Genomic DNA, 19,654 nt, shown 5'->3' on the forward strand with positions numbered 1-19,654 from the left:
ATAGAATTACACTCATACCCTATCCATAAAATACTCCATAATCCAAGCTTAGCTCCTTAAATAGTCTCATTCAAAATTTCTATCCCATGCCACTGAAGAACTGGGATAAACTTAATTTATTTAATTGATATTACATCTCTTAACATGCCATGAAGTATATTTAAATGAAAATGCTTGTTATGCCATGTGAATCTTCAAAGAATGACTTTTCAGGCATTATACCAAAAAAAAAATCTAATAATCAGAAGATGGTATGTGTGGGTGTGTTTGTTTTGTAGGAGTGAGGGTATCTTCTATTCTCAGATTCTGTCTAATAGGGTAAGAGGATGTTCTAAGTCATCTGTGCCTTTCACAGTTTCCTTTTTTCCAGCTATGGTCCTCAGATGGTGCAGTGGTAAAGAATCCCTCTGCTAATGCAGGAGATTCAAGACATATGGGTTTGAACTCTTGGTTGGGAAGATCTCCTGGAACAGGAAATGGCAACCCACTCCAGTATTCTTGCCAGGGAAATTCCAGGTCAGAGGAGCCTGGTGTGGGCTACTGTCCATGAGATTACAAAGAATTGAACACGATTAACATATACTTACTTACTTGTTCAGTCGCTGATTTGTGCCCATGGTCGCTTTGCGACCCCATGGACTTCAGCATAACAGGTTTCCCTGTCCTTCACTATCTCCTAGAGTTTGTTCAAATTCATGTCCATTGAGTTGGTAATGCCATCCTCTGTCACCCCCTTCTCCTGCCCTCAGTCTTTCCCAGCATCAAGGTTTTTTTCCTTCCTTCCTTACTACTATGAAACTCACAAGTTTTTCTTTTTTTTCTCAGCGATTGCAGTGGTCACTATGGTAGGGGTATAAATCTAATGTTTATAAGTCAGAGAACATCTATATTAGATACTGTAAATAAATAATTGTTACAACATTTGAAATGTTTAACTTTTCAACGATTTCTAGATTTTTGTTCTTAATAGTTTCATTCTTGACAGTTTATGAACGAAGATCTTCATCTGCTCAAATCGGTAGAGGCCCCAAGAAAGGAAAAATCTGGCAGAACATACGGAAAACTTGCTGCAAAATAGTAGAAAACAGTTGCTTTAAGTGTTTTATTGGCCTTGTCACTCTGCTTAGCACAGGTGCTCTGGTAAGTGAGCATATATGATATTTTTATAGGAAAAATGCATCATATGTCTATTAATTCATAATGCCACCAAGCCAAATTATTTTTCCCCAGAATACTTATTATAGTACCAAATTTTATATTCTATGATTTTAGTTTTGGAAGATATACATTGCAGTTTCTTAGAAAGTCTGTATATGCCTCATTCAGTATTAAATGAATAATTTCAAAATATGTGAATGATAGCAGGAAAAAGAATGTTAATAAATACCCTATTATTTTAATAAAGTTTAATAATGTGCACATATTGTGCTAGTACTTTGGTACTTGTTCCATAAGAAAAGAGAAATATTCTATATATTTTTAAGAACCTTTGAACTACAAATATATTTACTCATTGACACAACTATCTTAATTCTGGGAAATTATCTTAGAATCTTCACATGTGTTAAGTGTGTTTACAAGGCTATGCACTGAAGAACTTTTTGTAATACCAAAAAATTGAAAAGCAAAAAGAATACATATTAGGTGACTGTTTAAATACACTATGGTACAGTCATCCAGTGGGATACTATGCAGTTAGCTAGAAAATGCAAAACCTGTCTGCATGTTGATATCGCAGTTCCCCAAGATATGGTAACAAGTGAAAAAAAGAAAGAATAAAGTACACAGCATGCTACATTCTATGTAGGAAAGGAATAAAAATAAAATGTATATTGATATTTGCTTAGGTCTGATTAAAGAAGATCAGAGACTGATACACGAGAAGTAGCTAATTGTGAGCTACATGAAACAGAGAAGATGGTGCGATGGTTGGGAACCAGACTTTGTACTGCATATATTTTTAAAGTGAACTTTATATTGACATTTAGCACACATACCGGAAAGCATACAGATCATAAGTGTACAGCATAAAGGATTTTCACCAAGTGAATTGCCTTGAGGAGAATACTCCCGGGCTCCAGAACCACACTCTGACCTCTCATGGTTACTTCCCCATTCCGTACGGGGAGCCAGCATGTGGGCTTCCAACTGCCACATATTGGTGTTGCCTGTTTTTTTTTAAAGATCTATTTATTTATTTAATATGGATGCACTGGCTCTTTGCTGCTGCACAAAGGCTTTCCAGTTGCTATGAGTGAGGTCTGCTCTTTGCGGAGGTGCCCGGGCTCCGCACTGTGGGAGCTTCTCTGGTTGTGGAGCACGGGCTCTAGAGCTCGGGCTCAGCAGTTGTGGCATATGGGCTTAGCTGTCCTATGGCATGCGGGATCTTCCTGGACCAGGCATCAAACTTGTGTCCCCTGTATTGGTAGGCAGATTCTTTACCACTGAGCCACCTGCAAAGTCCCTGGATTGCCTATTTTTTATAATGTTTTAATTGAAATAGAGGCTTCTGCATATCTCCTTATATTATTTTGCATTATGTACCTTTTCAGTAGGTAAATCCACTTAATAAATAGTACTTTAGAATAACTTTGGATGATATTTATAATCCGTTTTAAAGGATACATTAGTCCATAATTGGTTCAATTGAGCCAGTTAATTCTATTATTTTATATACACTTTTATTTAGCAATAGGTTTTCAAGAATCACACCTTTCTTTATATATGATTATTTTTATCCATGTTTAATCTTTGACCTCTGTTGCACTTTGCAACAAGTCTGCCTGAGGTTATTGATAATTTATTGCCTTTTTTCAATGCTAAAAATTACTATGAAATTAGTTTGAATGACATTATCAGACTTTGCTTCCTCCAGAGTAAAACTGAGGTTGATCTATTAAAACTGAGAAACATTAGAAAAACATTATAGTCTTATTTCATACTCATTTATTTCCGCTGGTTTATCTGACACACTTTGAGACTTTTTGTAATAGCTGTATGGATTTCTGAAAACACAAGTTTAGGGGTTTTCTTTGTTTGCTTACCTCTACTCCTTTATTCACAATGACATGTATCTGTGAGATGGCTATAAGAGATAAGAACCAGGTCAGATATGACTAAAGATTCCATCTAAGTTTGAATAACTGATTTGAGAGAGATTTTTCAGTTCACTGTTTAGAACAATTATGAGGTCAAGTTCAGACTCTATAAGCAGAGGTTCTGGAATCAATTAATGATGTCTGCTACAGGCATGGGATCAGAAAATGGATATGGATTGTGTGAATAAACTCAAACCAAGTGTACAAGCCCTTGAGACTGCAATCTATGACAGTAGTCACCATCTGGAGATGGGATTTCATTCCCCACTTTGCCAGAAGAGTTTTTAGAAATTACATGTCCATTGATCTTTAAATATTTTACCTACAGGCTTTTGAAGATATATATATTGATCAGAGAAAGACTATTAAAATCTTATTAGAATATGCTGATATGATCTTCACTTACATCTTTATTCTGGAAATGCTTCTAAAGTGGATGGCATATGGTTTTAAAGCCTATTTCACTAATGGCTGGTACAAACTAGACTTCATGGTTGTTATCGTACGTATTTTAAAGAAAAATTTTAAAGGCTATTTGTTTACTCTACCTTCTTTACTCTTACTCTTTCTTTTTGATTTATGTATATCTTTCTTTTACCTTTCTCTATACATTCTCAGTCACCAATATCCCATATCTCTTTATATGTAATGTTTAGTACCCATACTTTCCATTTTAAAATTTTAACAGTTCAGCACTTAACTCCTGGATTTTTCTAATCATTAACCTGCTGCTAAGAGAATAGGCTTATTAAACAATATTTTGAAAATATTATCATTATAAAATATTCAAATTCTATTGGCTCTACTTTTAAATCATACATTTAAAATTCACGGATGGCTCAGAGGTTAAAGCGTCTGCCTCCAATGCGGGAGACCTGAGTTCGATCCCTGGGTCGGGAAGATCCCCTGGAGAAGGAAATGGCAATCCACTCCAGTATTCTTGCCTGGAGAATCCTATGGACGGAGGAGCCTGATAGGCTACAGTCCACGGGGTCGCAAAGAGTCGGACACGACTGAGCGACTTCACCATCACCAACATAAACTTCGAGGTTCCCATATGGCCCTAGTGGTAAAGAATCTGCCTGCTGAATATAGGAAACTTAAGAGACAGGAGTTCGATTCCTGGATCAAGATGATCCCCTGGAGGAGGAAATGGCTACCCACTCCAGTATTCTTGCCTGGAGAATCCCATGGACAGAGGAGCCTGGCCGGCTACAGTCCATGGAATTGCAAAGAGTTGGATACAACTGAGCATCTGAGCACTTTTCCATCATAAACTTCACCAGTAGCACACTGATCCAAGGTAGCAGAACATGTGAATCACTACAGTAGTTCCACCACTGCACACATATATTCTGTTCTCCCCATAACAAGAAAAATAAGCTCCATTAAGCCAAAATATTTTATCAATTTTGTTCTCTCCTTACCCTATATGCCTAGAACCTAGGCAGTCCATAAATAATGACTTACAATATCTGACCTTTGTCTTCTAAATTAATTCTTGAAAATTAACCTTCTATTTCAATGATACCACGTTATACCTGCAACCCACCTTCCTGTTTCTTGGTTATCGTTCTTTGGTATCTGCACTCTCCCATCTGTATATAAATGATATCCTTACTTTGAAGCCCACTTTGAGCCTCTTCAGTATAGGTTAAAAGAGAATAATTTTTTTCATTTATGTTACTTTGAAAATATAGAAAAATGAAGGTACAACAAAATTAATCGTAACTATACCACCTTGCCCAATCAGCATTCATTTTTATTAGTATTGAATCATATTTATGCATGTACGTTTACTTTTAAAAAATCACCTTAGAATCCTTATTTTTTGTAATTAGTATTTGAACTTAACAATATTCATTTCCTCCTTGATGCCTTTTCTCTGAAATCCTATTTTGCATATCGTCTTAACTATATATATATATATTTGGATTCATATGAAAACATATTCTAAATTCTGTTTTAAAGAATATACTATGTACTATTACTATATTGCAAATAATCATGAAACTGATTCTTAATCTAATTTTAAAATAGAAATGATGTAATATTAATCTTTGACCATAAAGAATCTCAAATACACAAATTTTGTCTCAATAACATTTATTATTCTTACCAAAAAATACTTTTGAATTTTTTAAAATAGTTTTTAAATAGCTTTGGAATACTTTTAAAAATTTTAGTAGGCTTTGACTGTAATTTTCTGTAATAAATGTTCATTTACAGGTTGTTTTGATTAAATCTAAAATTAAATTCTATTCAATTTTTTATTTATATATATATCCAGGTGTTCTGTCTTAGTTTAATAGGCAAATCTCGGGAAGAACTAAAACCACTTGTTTCCATTAAATTCCTTCGGGCACTCAGAGTTCTATCTCAATTTGAAAAAATGAAGGTAAGAGAAAAGTTTCTAATCTAAACTAGAGGTTTTTATTTGAGATTAATAAATATCCATAAATTAATAATCTTTGTTGTCTTCTCATTTGTGTCTTTATTAATACAAAAGCCAAATTTCCAATGAACATTCAGTTTAGTGATAGAAAGATTTCATACAATATTCTAGGGCTATAAACTACACATAGCCTATTAAAACATGGGCTGTGGGTGAAGGATCCAAAACTTTCACATATAAAATTAATAAGTTCTGGGGAATTTAGTATACAGTACCATGACTACAGTTAGTAGCATTACATTATATACTTGAAATTTTCTAAGGGAGTACAACTTGAATGTTTTTCACCATTTATCCCAAAAGGTAACTTTGTGAGGTGATAGATGTGTTAATTAGTGTGATTGTGGGAGTCATTTCACATCATCTTGTACATCTTAAACTTACACAATTTTTGTAAATTATGCCTAAAGTAAAATACATATACACATATATATACTAACACACACAAATTAGATAATAAATGTAACTAAAATAACATTTTTTATTTTAGTTTAGACCACCTGACCTGCCTCTTGAGAAATCTGTATGCAGGTCAGGAAGCAACAGTTAGAATTGGACATGGAACAACAGACTGGTTCCAAATAGGAAAAGGACTACGTCAAGGCTGTATATTGTCACCCTGCTTATTTAACTTATATGCAGAGTACATCATGAGAAGAAATGCTGGGCTAGATGAAGCACAAGCTGGAATCCAGATTGCCAGGAGAAATATCAATAACCTCAGATATGCAAATGACACCACCCTTAGGCAGAAAGTGAAGAAGAACTAAAGAGCCTCTTGATGAAAGTGAATAAGGAGAGTGAAAAAGTTGACTTAAAGCTCAACATTCAGAAAATGAAGATCATGGCATCCGGTCCCAACACTTCATGGGAAATAGATGGGGAAACAGTGGAAACCGTGTCAGACTTTATTTTTTAGGGCTCCAAAATCACTGCAGATGGTGACTGCAGCCACGAAATTAAAAGATGCTTACTCCTTGGAAGGAAAGTTATGACCAACCTAGACAGAAAATTCAAAAGCAGAGACATTACTTTGCCAATAAAGGTCTGTCTAGTCAAGGCGATGGTTTTTCCAGTAGTCATGTATAGATGTGAGAGTTGGACCATAGAAAAGGCTGAGCACCACAGAATTGATGCTTTTGAACTGTGGTGTTGGAGAAGACTCTTGAGAGTCCCTTGGACTACAAGGAGATCTAACCAGTCCATCCTAAAGGAAATCAGTCTTGAATATTCATTGGAAGGACTAAGGCTGAGGCTGAAACTCCAATACTTTGGCTACCAGACACGAAGATCTGACTCACTTGAAAAGACCCTGATGCTGGGAAAGATTGAAGGCAAGAGGAGAAGTGGACAACAGAGGATGAGATGGCTGGATGGCATCACCAACTCAATGGACATGAGTTTGAGTAAACTCCGGGAGTTGGTAATGGACAGGGAGGCCTGGCATGTTGCAATCCATGGGGTCTCAAAGAGTCAGACACGACTGAGCGACTGAACTGAACTGAAAGTGAAATATATATATATATACTAACACACACAAATTAGATAATAAATGTAACTAAAATAACATTTTTAATTTTAAAAACATTCCAACATACTGTGTATTTTTTTCTAATCAATTTAGATACATAGAATGGAAAAGAGAGTTTCAAAATCAGCAAATTGTCTTCCCTCAATTTATAGAAACACAGGTAATTTTAGGAAGTGATTTGCTAGGAAAAGTGCCTCTGTCAGAAATCAAGTCCTGTACTATTTGATGCCATACATTAATTAGAATGGCAATGAGATAGTAGCTATGGATAATTTGAGATCAGATAAATAATTATGTTTAGGTCAGAGTCAGATCCAGATCTTAATCCTCATCTCATCCTCTGGAAGTTCTGTAGTTGAATTAATTCTGAAGATATATTATGAGTGTATAAGGAAGGTACATGATTATGAAATTAAAGTTTTATGTATTTAATAAGCTTCAGGTCTTCAGGTGCTCTTATTACTTAAATATTTATTTCAACCATATATCTTTCTTTTATTCTTAACATTTGTGTATATTTTCTAATAGACTTGTTTTCATCACAGGCATCAGCATATCCTTGAAAATATCTAGTTGTCCACAAAGGATCCGTGACTTAAAGTTTTAGAAATGAAGCTAAATGTAATTAGAAGTACAATTAAATGTAAAAATATTAATTCAAGGACAGAAATCTATAAAAAGAAAGTACAGACAAATGGCTACACTTTCGGTAATGGCTGATAGAAGGGATGATAGGAAAGAGAATGGTGCCTCGAGGTAGGGGAAGAGAGAAGGAAGTGGGGCTGTGGAAAGGGAGTCAAGTGTAATGATAAAGGGAAGAGAAAGAAAGCAAAGGCAGAGAATATTGCATTGAGTATAGCCACTGGTTTACATTTGCATAAGAGCTTTAGTCCGTCTAGTCAAGACTATGGTTTTTCCTGTGGTCATGTATAGATGTGAGAGTTGGACTGTGAAGAAGGCTGAGCGCCGAAGAATTGATGCTTTTGAACTGTGGTGTTGAAGACTCTTGAGAGTCCCTTGGACTGCAAGGAGATCCAACCAGTCCATTCTGAAGGAGATCAGCCCTGGGATTTCTTTGGAAGGAATGATGCTAAAGCTGAAGCTCCAGTACTTTGGCCACCTCATGTGAAGAGTTGACTCATTGAAAAAGACTCTGATGCTGGGAGGGATTGGGGGCAGGAGGAGAAGGGGATGACCGAGGATGAGATGGCTGGATGGCATCACGGACTCGATGGACGTGAGTCTGAGTGAACTCCGGGAGATGGTGATGGACAGGGAGGCCTGGCGTGCTGTGATTCATGGGGTCACAAAGAGTCAGACACGACTGAGCGACTGAACTGAACTGAACTGAAGAGCTTTAGTGAAATGATAGGAATAAAATTCTGAATATAATAATTAAGGAATAAAGGGACCTGAGAAAATGGAGACAGTGATTATAGATGATTGCTGCTTATTTAAGTATAGGCAGTAGATTCATTGCCCAGACTTCCCACTCTGAAGTGGTTCACCAGAGACAGTTGTTCAGAGAGGTCAGTGATTTTTGAGAAGCACAGTGCCCACTCAGTGTTTCTTTAAATAGTCACTTGCCTTGGCTTCACTGATCTACAGTCTTCTCATCTTCCTCTTAATTTCCCTCCACTGTGTAGGTTAATAATCCCTGAAGTTAGGATCCCCAAGACTTAGGCCTAGGTTCTTTTCACTCTCATTTTATGTGCTTTCTAAATAATCTCATACATTTACACAGGTTCACTTGTTTTGCTTATTTCTGGTACAGTATAAGAAATGGAGAAACATGTTAATCAGTGAAATAATTATTTATTTGAGTATTTATGCTAATCAGCTCCATTGTATTTTAATAATTTTAGTGCAAAATTATTTAAATATGATATTACATCAGTAAATATTCCCAATTTGATTAAAATACTTTCACATTTCTTACTGAAAGTTTATATGTTTGTGTTTTATATGCCAGGTGGTAGTGAGCGCTTTGATTAAAACAACTTTACCCACATTGAGTGTGTTTCTGGTCTGCCTTATGATCTGGCTGGCTTTTGGCATCATAGGAGTTCACTTATTTGCTGGTAAATTCTATGAGTGCATTGACCCAACGAGTGGAGAAAGGTTTCCTCTATCTGAAGTCATGAACAGAAGTCAATGTGAAACCCTTGTATTTAATGAATCCATGCCATGGGAGAATGCAAAACTAAATTTTGATAATGTTGGAATCAGTTTTCTTTCACTGCTTCAAGTAGTAAGTACATGTTTGCAGTTTTGAATTATGTTTATTCATGTTGTAGGTGAACATAAAGGACAAAATGTGGATCTTAATCAAGTTAGTTTTAACTTATCTTAGCAATTGTTAGTAGATATAGGTTATGGGACATAGTATACTAAGCTCATTTAGAAAGGCAAAAGTGAAAGTCCTTGCTCTGTTGGAAAAAGGAAATGGAGATAAAGGTAGAAGTAGGTTAACAGATGAAATGACGTGTATTGACCAAACCTATTACCTCCTCCACTGATCAGACAATAGGTACACAATTTTTGATCCAACTCAGGTTACTGCTGTTTTGTTTCTACTCAGTGCTTTGAAGAATGACTCTTCACTCCGCCAGCATCTAGCATCTTTCCTGTCTTACCTCCCTCATAGTAAAGCACACATATAGCAATTACAAGTAACTATGACACTTAGTTGGAGAAGGCAATGGCACCCCACTCCAGTACTCTTGCCTGGAAAATTCCATGGATAGAGGAGCTTGGTAGGCTGCAGTCCATGGGGTCTCTGAGTCAGACACGACTGAGTGACTTGATTTTCACTTTTCACTTTCATGCATTGGAGAAGGAAATGGCAACCCACTCCAGTATTCTTGCCTAGAGAATCCCAGGGATGGGGGAGCCTGGTGTGCTGCCGTCTATGGGGTCGCACAGAGTCGGACACGACTGAAGCGACTTAGCAGCAGCAGCAGCATGACACTTAGGCAGCATGTAGTTATTTACCATTTATCCATCTATCTAACCAGCTCTCTCTTTTTATTTATACTGTCTTAAAATATTTTAAGTTACTACAAATAAACTACATAGCTTTAAATAGTGTTTAATAGACTATAAATGTAATAATGAAAGTGGTAAAGATCTCATTTACACAGTATTTTGAAGTGTGATTGACCCTACTAATGAGATGTTTTACTGTATTAATAACATTGACATTTAATTTTTATTTGCCTCAAAGTGTAAGATTTCCATAAGAATTAAATACATGCCATTTTTACAGGCAACATTTAATGGATGGATCACTATTATGAATTCAGCAGTTGATTCTACTGATGTAAGTACGGTACAATCCTAGAACCATCCTTAAGGTTGGCTAAGTCATTTTTGCAATTCAAGGACAGGACACAAGCAATAATTGAGTAATTAACATGGTAATAGCAAATGCTTGTGCTAGACAGAAAGTTCATTTCAGATTGAATATTTCATGAACAATGAACTCCTTCCAGAATTATATACAATGGTTGAAGCCCAATAGGCACATTTGAAGATTATCATAACAATGATTAAACCAATGCAATAAACTTTAAAATTCAAATAAAAGCAGTGCTATCTCTTCACCAAAGACCAAAGAGGAAATACTGCCTCAAGTAGCAATGTTGGATGTTCTTGTCCTAAAGTGTTTTCTAAATCTTACGTTTTAAAAAGTCAGTGTCAATATTTTGCTATTTTCTCACTTTTTCATGTATTTTATTTTAAAAAACATATTTTTTTCAGAGCAGTTTTAGATCTACAACATTGAGAGGGAGTTACAGAGATTTCCCATATACCCTTATCCTCACAAATGCATAGCCTCCTCATTATTGATATCACTCACCACAATGTTATATTTTTTACCAAAGATAAACCTACACTAACACACCATGATCACCCAAAATTCACTCAGTGTTGTGCATTCTATGGGTTTGGACAAATGTATAATAACATATACCCTTAGTTATAAGGGTATCATATAGAATATTTTCACTGACCTAAAAATCCTCTGTGCTCTGCCTTATTTTGCTTATTTTTTTAAAATTTTTAGGTAGATATGCAACCTCATTTTGAAAACAACATCTATATGTATTGTTACTTTATTGACTTTATTATCATTGGATTATTGCTTCCTCTGAGTATGTTGATTGGTGCTATTGTTGCTAATTTCCACAAGCATAAAATAAAGATAAGTATAAATATGCTTTCTCAATCAATGCCCAATGGGGGGAAATGTCTTGCTTCAAATAATTGGTTTTAGATTCAGCTTAATAGCATTTTTATCTGGTACTTATCTTTAAAAAATTATTTATGTTCCTGCAGATTGAATATTACTAAAATGTTTATCTTTACGTTATTTTCTATGTTCAAATAAGTACAGACAAGTTTAAACATTAAACTTTACAACTGTTTCCATGTATGTGTTTGCAAATCATGACATGCTGAAAAAGCAGTGTTTTCTATCTGCACAAATATGGGAAGATGTTCAAGAAAAACAAACCACACTTTTTTATTCTTTGATGTACTCAAAGTGGTTCAAAATTGTACCCAGCAGAGACATCTTTGTCAGTTGAAATGACTTTTTCTGCTAAAAGTAGAGGGTCATAAATCCTAACTAGGTGACCTAAATAGGAGTTCCTTGGAAAAAATAAGAAAATTCAGAGGCAGAATTGAAAAACCCGTGTTCAGTGTCATCTCCACACAAAGACTCCCTTCAGGGCTTCTTTAATACAAATGCCTCAAATGTCATGTAAATCCACTTATTTTAACCTTAGGGATCTACTTTCTATTAAGTGTAGAAATGCCTTCTAGTGAATCAAAGAAAAGAATAGTTTAATCTTGAAATTTTGTGTTTAGCAAAGTCATCAGTGTGGTGTAGAATCTGGTAAACAAATCATTCTGAGTCTGCACTAATTAGATAGGATTAGAGTAATTAGATGGGCTTAGAGAGACTGAAACTAGTTAGCATGCAAGCATGCAGAAGGATCAGTGGTCATTGGACTGTATGCTTCAGCTTCTTAAGGATTTCAGCCCAATGGAATAACATCCTAGGATTTGCCCAGGGGCTTCAAATCGGTGAACCCCGTCAATTTAAGTGACCCAGTCCTGACATGGGCAGTAACAATTCCTAACTCCTAGATTAACGCATTAAATGTTCACCTCTTATTCACTTTGCTTTTTCTATATAAGATACTGAAATTAACACTAGAAACACAAAAATGAATAATTCCTAGAAGGTATTATGTAGGGGTAAGCACTAGATGCTTTTGGAATAATAATGAAAATATATCTTTGATAGTATTTGGTAAAGTAAGTAAGCTGTGAAAGTATAAAAACAAGTATACAATTCTATTTTTTCTTGATTATTGAAAGGTACAAATCAAGTTCAGCTTTTGAGGTTAACTCTTCTTAGTAACCTTTCCAGATATCCTCTGCTGTTTCTCTTTTGTCTCTAACAAGGGGTAGGTCCCAGTAACTAAAAAGTTAAAATAGGATTGACTACCCACAGCAAAATGCATCAAAGTATAATTGAATATCAATCTTTTCCAGTGTATACTCTGTATTTTGTATGGATTTTTGTGCAGAGAGTCAGACATGTTTAAACATTATATAGTTCACTGCAGTTAAGCATTCTTTAGAGGATTAAATCAATAATTGCCAAGCTTCAGAAAGTGCATGTTAATATAAGGTGAAATGTGGATTAAATATGATTTTAATATCTTTTTCTTTCATTGCTTTACCAGGGAGGCTCAAATATCTTTATAACAGTCAAACAGAAGAAACAGTACCGTGCACTGAAGAAGCTGATGTATGAAGACTCTCAAAAACCAGTACCTCTCCCAGAAGTAAAGAAACATCTAGATTTTTTTACCTTTCTGAAAAAGTTTCCTTTATATGTTCTCTATTACAAAAGAAGATGTGTTTTTAAAATTCTTAACAGCAAATGCTTTTGACATAATTTTTTAAAGGTGTTCCTTGACACAGCTTTTAATGGTCTTTTTGTTTATTTGCTTTACTATATGCTGTAATTATAGTTTGGTAACATCTTTGTCTTCACGAATTCTACTGTTTATGCTGGGAGGGAAGTTGCAAATCTAAAGACAATGTGTATAAATATCTTACTAATAAGAATGTTACACCTTTTTCCTTTATACACAGAACAAGTTCCAACGATTCATCTTTGACTTGGTAACAAGTCGAGTTTTTAATATCATCATTATGACTCTTATATGTTTCCAAGCAATAACCATTATGATACAAAGTGATGAACAGAGCCCCAAAATCGACACTGCTCTGTTTTGGATTAACTCAGTTTATGTTGGGCTATATATTGGAGAATGTGTACTAAAGCTCATCGTTTTCCATTGTAACTATTTCACCAGTGGATGGAACATTTTTGACTTCATGGTGGTTGTTTTCTCTATTACAGGTAAGATTTTGTTTAGTCAGATTTTCATTTGTAATTATATTAATTCAGTCAGCCTCTTATAGTAATCGTCTTCTGAGGTATAGTCTCTTAATAAACACAACAGGTGAGAGACTCTTTATTTCCAGCAGGAATGCCTGCAAAAAGTGAAAGTGTTAGTCCATCTGGGACACCAGGAAAGCCCCAACTTCCCCTAAGGAATACTGGAGTGGGTGGTCATTCCTATCTCCCAGGGATCTTCCTGACCCAGGGATCAAACTCCCACATTGCGGACAGATTCTTTACCGTCTGAGTCACCAGGGAATGCCTTACATTTTTACATTTACACATGTACATATGCCTGACAGATATATAACATACTCAAAAATACTGTCTGAGTTAATACATAGACTTTATTACACAGTCTATTACCACAGTCTTTATTATCACGTGGTAAATGCTTAATTATCCCTTCAGTATATCACATACATTATTCAAGATGACACTAGTCGGACCTTTATGTTTTAGTGTGACAGAACCTTTCAGACTCATTGCTTTCTTTCCTCTAACCTGTAAAATTGCTTACTACTTTCACAACACTAGAGTTTTAGGCTTTTATGAATTGGTCACAAGTTTTCTCTTACTCTGGAGATCTCAGTCCTTTATTTAACAAATATATTTGATTATCCTCTTTGAGAATAGATACTATGCAATATGCAAAGAATGCAGTAGCAAATGAGGTAGGCATAATTCCTGTATATACATAGTCTATAATCTATCAAAGGATACAGATAATTAAATAGTACATTTTAATGTGCTATTAAGGTGTTGGTAAGGGAAGAAGCACAGGGTGCCACAGCAGCGCAACAAAGTGAGATGCACACAATCAGTAAGTAGAGGTCAGAGAAAGCTTCACAGAAGAGGCAGAAAACTAAATGGAGACCCGCTGGTTAAGCAGGTAGCCAAGAATCTGGGATAAAAGTGTTCTAGGCTGAAAAGGCTTACTGTCTGCCTCCCATAAGACACATACTAGAATGTTATCTCCATAAGACTGTGGACAGTACTTCAGAGTTACTGTCAAGTCCTATTCTATGCAGTCAGTAGTGAAAATGTGGATAAACCTTCTGCCCAGTTGTGCCTGCAGAAAATTAACTCGTTCAGCTGGTAATTGAGGCAGTGCAAGCAGCACTGATAGTTGCAAGAAGCTTCCTAGAAAAGTACATCAAGTCAGGAGAGAGCTGAAAGGAGGGAAACGGTGGAAAATGAAAGTAAGGAGCCCTGTAGGTTGAAATGAGAGTAATTGAATCAGACATCTAGAAGGAGAGGAAGTTGCAATCTGAGACAAAATGTTTAAATTTGAGATCTCAGAAGGTCAGCTATCCTGGGTTCAGAACATACTGATGCTGCTGCTAAGTCGCTTCAGTCATGTCCGATTCTGTGCGACCCCATAGATGGCAGTCTACCAGGCTCCCCTGTCCCTGGGATTCTCCAGGCAAGAATACTGGAGTGGGTTGCCATTTCCTTCTCCAGTGCATGAAAGTGAAAAGTGAAAGTGAAGTCGCTCAGTCGTGTCCAACTCTTAGCAACCCCATGGACTGCAGCCCACCAGGCTCCTCCATCCATGGAATTTTCCAGTCAAGAGTACTGGAGTGGGGTGCCATTGCCTTCTCTGGGACATACTGATAGATAGGTATAACTAAAGTAGAATGATGGACAGTATTAAAGTTAACAAAGCCAAAGATTGAAAGACTAGCCCTTCAATGGACTGTTGATGGCAGGTGCTGGGGTGGAAAGGACAACAGTGAGCCGTGTACTAAAGTCTGCAATGAATATGAATGAGGGGGAATGAACAGATCATAGAGCTAAGGAATGGTAGGAGATGGTATAGCTGAATGGCATGATCCACAAACTGTCAAAATTTTTGTCTTTATAAAATTAATGTAAAGGAGAAGTATCTGGAAATCACATTAGAAAGATGGAAAGATGCTTGCTCGTTCCATCTTTCTACACTGAGAAATGTTGAGTGGGAAAGAATGAGCTGTCTGTGCTTGAGGGGAAGTAGTGTCCTCAAGATAGAGACAATTTTCTTCACTTCCTTTCTTATCTAAAATCTTAGTGAACAGGGAGTAAAGATGTGTTTACAATTAAAGAGGGAAACCTCCTGCATAATGTAAGAGTTTGGAAGATTGAAGAGAAATGAAAATTTGAGTCAGAGTAGAAGGTTCACTAAAGCGCTGTGGAGAGGGGGATATATGTAAGATATAACATCAGAGAGAATGCCATCATCGCCAGTAACAGATTAACAGAAATGTGAGACACGATCCTGCCAGATTCAGCAAATACACCGTCTCATTTAGAAGCTGCATAGGGTTTTCCCCTTCTCCATCTTTTCAACTCAGAATGAACCACACTGTCTCCAGTACTTCCAGAGAACATTCCTTATGTTTGTTTATGGTAATTATAATTTCACCTTGTCTTACAGTTATATGTCTCACTCTCATAGTTCTCTTCTCACCGCAGTAAGAAAAAAAAATTCTAGACCGAGACTTGTTTATTCACATTTAAAGTTCCTAAGGGTCCATATGGTATTTATGAAGTCAATAAACCAAATTATAATCTATGAATCTGAATGCAAAGTATTTTTTCAATTATATTTATCAACTAGGTCTTTCTGCTTTGCGTGATAATTCGTTTAAATGTCTACCTCTACCGTCTATATGATATGGTCTTTGAGGATAGAGGTCATGTCATTTATCTTTGCATATTTTCATGGTACCTTTATTAGGTATCCAGTAAAAGTTGGTTTGAACTAAATTGCTGGATCTAACTGCAATCAGAAAAAAAAAAAATATGACTACTGTCCTACATATGGATACATGCCATCTGTGACTCCAGAAGTATCTGATCCCTAATACCCTGGAAATGATGGTAGAAATAATTCTCATCCAAATTTGTTAGATGCTGAACATTGCCACTATTAGTATTTGCTAAGCCAAACTTTAAATGTGCCAAATGTTATAGGGGAAGGATCAATTATCTGAACATATAGAAAAAAACAAATGTAAAATAATTTATATTCCCCTAAATAATTGTATTTCCTGCTTTATTTTTTCCTACACCAAGGATTATTTCTGCCTCTGATGGTAGGATATTACCTTGTATCTCCTTCTCTTGTGCAACTGATACTTCTCTCACGGATCATCCACATTCTGCATCCTGAGAAAGGACTAAAGCTGTTCCATAATCTGCTGCTTCCTTTGATGCTGTCCCTCCCCGCCTTGTTGAACATCAGTCTTCTCATCTTCCTGATCATGTTTATCTACGCCATCTTTGGAATGTACAATTTTGCCTATGTTAAAAAGGAAGCTGGAATTGATGATATGTCCAACTTTGAAACCTTTGGCAGCAGTATGCTCTGTCTTTTCCGAGTTACAATATTTGCTGGTTGGGATGGTATGCTCAATGCAATTTTCAATAGTAAATGGTCTGACTGTGATCCTGATAAAATTAACCCTGGGACTCAGGTTAGAGGAGACTGTGGCAATCCCTTTCTTGGCATTATTTATTTTGTCAGTTACATCCTCTTAACTAGGCTGATCATTGTAAACATGTACATTGTTGTTGTCATGGAGTTTTTAAATATTGCTTCTAAAAAAAGAGCCAAGACATTGAGTGAGGAAGATTTCAGGAAATTCTTTCAGGTATGGAAGAGGTTCGATCCTGATAGAACCCAGTATATAGACTCTAGCAAGCTTTCAGACTTTGCAGCTGCTCTTGATCCTCCTCTTTTCATGGCAAAACCAAACAAGGGCCAGCTTGTTTCCATGGATCTTCCCATGGCTGTTGGAGACAGAATTCATTGCCTTGACGTCTTACTTGCTTTAACAAAGAGAGTTTTGGGTAAAGATCTGAGCATGGAGAAAGTTCTTTCAGAGATGGAATCAGGATTTACATTAGCTAACACTTTTAAGATCACATATGAGCCAATTACAACTACTCTGAAACGAAAACAAGAGGTGGTCTCAGCAACCATCATTCAGCGTGCTTATAAAAGTTACCGTTTGAGGCAAAATGACAAAAATACTTCAGATACTCATATGATAGATGGTGACAGGGAAGTTCAAGCTATCAAAGAAGATTCCTATATTGATAAAGCTGAGGGAGTGTCAATAATTCAAAGCCCGATATAATCCCTCTTACTTCCTTTTCACCTTTTTTACATGTCCCCCAAATGTTAAAAGTTTCAGAAAGTAAAGATTTCACCTAATAATCAACTGTTTATAACCCATGAAAGATTAACTTGTGCTCACAAGATCCCATGTCCAACTTACATTTACCCCTAAATATTCAATCTAACCAAGACAACCCCTTAATATTACTGAAGAGTTAAATTAGGTTAAAAGTGTTGTTTAATATTCCAATACTTGGTTTCTCTATATGGCTTATATCGTGTGTACTTGTTCTAGAGGAAGAAAGAGATAATGGCAGAAATTACTAGGAAAAGGAACTTCCTTATATGTTTTATGTCTGCTTTAACTTAATGAGATTAAAGTCACCACTAATAGGACTTAATTCCAAATAAACAAGTACTTTCTTAAAGTGGGATGGTGTTTTAAAAAATAATACAGTGCTGCAGGCCATTGAATCATAAACTAGCCTAGACAGATACTAGTCAGGGGAAGGGAAAATGCAGTTCTTAGAAGTGCCTTTGAGATCAATCAGAGAGACTCTTGGGCTGCTGATCCAAACCATTTTGGAAAAATATTGATTAGAGCCCAGATTTTGTTTTTTATTGTTTTGGTTTTATTTTACATTTGGTCTGGGAGTTAGTTATTTCACTGCTCTTGGGTTCCCAGTTTCTCATCTCTTTGGCCAGTTTCAGTTAAGGACCAACTCTTTTAAGATAACGCGTTCCTGAAACATAAAGAAAACTAAATTTATGGCCTACATTTTCAATTTTTTCTCATTTCTCCTTGGAAAATAGTAGTCACTTTAACTACTTTTCACGGCACTTCATTTTTTTATATATATAACTTTAAGAAAGAAATGAATCACTAAAACCATGTGGACTCTGAACTAGGAGATCAAAATGTGAGTTTGTTAGTGGTAGTGTTTTATAACATTAGTGTATGCAAGTTAATTTTCCCTTTCTCATTTATTTTTCCAAATTTTTTGTCTTTTTTAATTTCATCACCTACATAATACTCTGTAAAATACTTTCTGTTTGAAAAACTTTTAAATCCTAAGCATTAATTTTCATTAGTAAAATTAATTTTAAAGATAAGCACAAATAGTTTTTTTCATGTAATAAAATTTAGTCACAGGCATCTCTATAGTTTGGGATTCTGATATTTACTCCATTGTCTTAAGACTGATTTCTTTGTGCCTACAAAGTGCTAAAGGATTCAAAAAGAAAATATGTACACTGTTGACTTAATGACAAGTTTTAAATATGTTGTATGGCATTCAATATTACTTAAATATCGGTAATTATATTTTATTATGCATGCATGATCTTGATTGAGCCTTAACTATTATAATCTATTTCTGCTCCTCAGAAATGTATTAACCTGACCAAGATGCCTTTGGGGGATTCCCTAAGCAAATGCAATTTCAGGGTTCTGTTTCTTACTCTAAGTGTTCCTTCCCTCTCTCCTCCCATTCTCCATCATGTGATGGGGACCAGTGAGGAGTCAGTGTTAATTTGGTGACATGACAACAGATGGTGCTTTGTTTAAGCTTTTCAGTTTTGTATTTCTTGGAAAAGCTTTATTGTGGAAACTGCTTCAGATACTTAAACTGAATCTTAACTTGCTTCTGTAAGATCCATAAAGACTATGAACTGATTTTGGTTTGAAAGTTATGTCTTTAATTATAAATCATGTTTGCCACCAATCTTCCGAAAACTATGTAAAGAATTATTTTTAGCAAATCTTACAATATTGTACTTTTTAGATATTAAAGAAAACAGTGAATACTACTTGTTAACTATGTAAGCTTTGGTTCTTTTTCTTTGGTAAATTAGTTTGGCAACTTTGTATTTTAAGAACTGTTTAAGATGAGCTGTAAATTAAAGCTTATTCATTCAGACTTTACCCGAAAATATGGAAAATAGCATCTCATTTTCTTTTTGTGCTAAAATTCTG

The 19,654-nt window shown here is 35.6% G+C and overlaps 1 protein-coding gene across 1 annotated transcript in view; it reads left to right on the forward strand.

The window, feature by feature from the left end:
- The window catches only part of SCN7A (sodium voltage-gated channel alpha subunit 7), an 82,238-nt gene extending 62,627 nt beyond the window's left edge, over positions 1-19,611 (forward strand). The window contains exons 17-25 of the mRNA XM_012135066.5: positions 986-1,140; positions 3,427-3,600; positions 5,389-5,496; positions 9,057-9,335; positions 10,353-10,406; positions 11,154-11,291; positions 12,844-12,948; positions 13,262-13,532; positions 16,632-19,611. Of these exons, the coding sequence (XP_011990456.3) occupies positions 986-1,140; positions 3,427-3,600; positions 5,389-5,496; positions 9,057-9,335; positions 10,353-10,406; positions 11,154-11,291; positions 12,844-12,948; positions 13,262-13,532; positions 16,632-17,698 (2,351 nt within the window). The 3' untranslated portion in view covers positions 17,699-19,611. The remainder of the gene's footprint in view (positions 1-985; positions 1,141-3,426; positions 3,601-5,388; positions 5,497-9,056; positions 9,336-10,352; positions 10,407-11,153; positions 11,292-12,843; positions 12,949-13,261; positions 13,533-16,631) is intronic.
- Positions 19,612-19,654: the final 43 nt, after the last annotated feature.

The sequence above is a fragment of the Ovis aries genome, chromosome 2 (genome assembly GCF_016772045.2).
Source record: "Ovis aries strain OAR_USU_Benz2616 breed Rambouillet chromosome 2, ARS-UI_Ramb_v3.0, whole genome shotgun sequence".
NCBI classification, from domain to species: domain Eukaryota; kingdom Metazoa; phylum Chordata; class Mammalia; order Artiodactyla; family Bovidae; genus Ovis; species Ovis aries.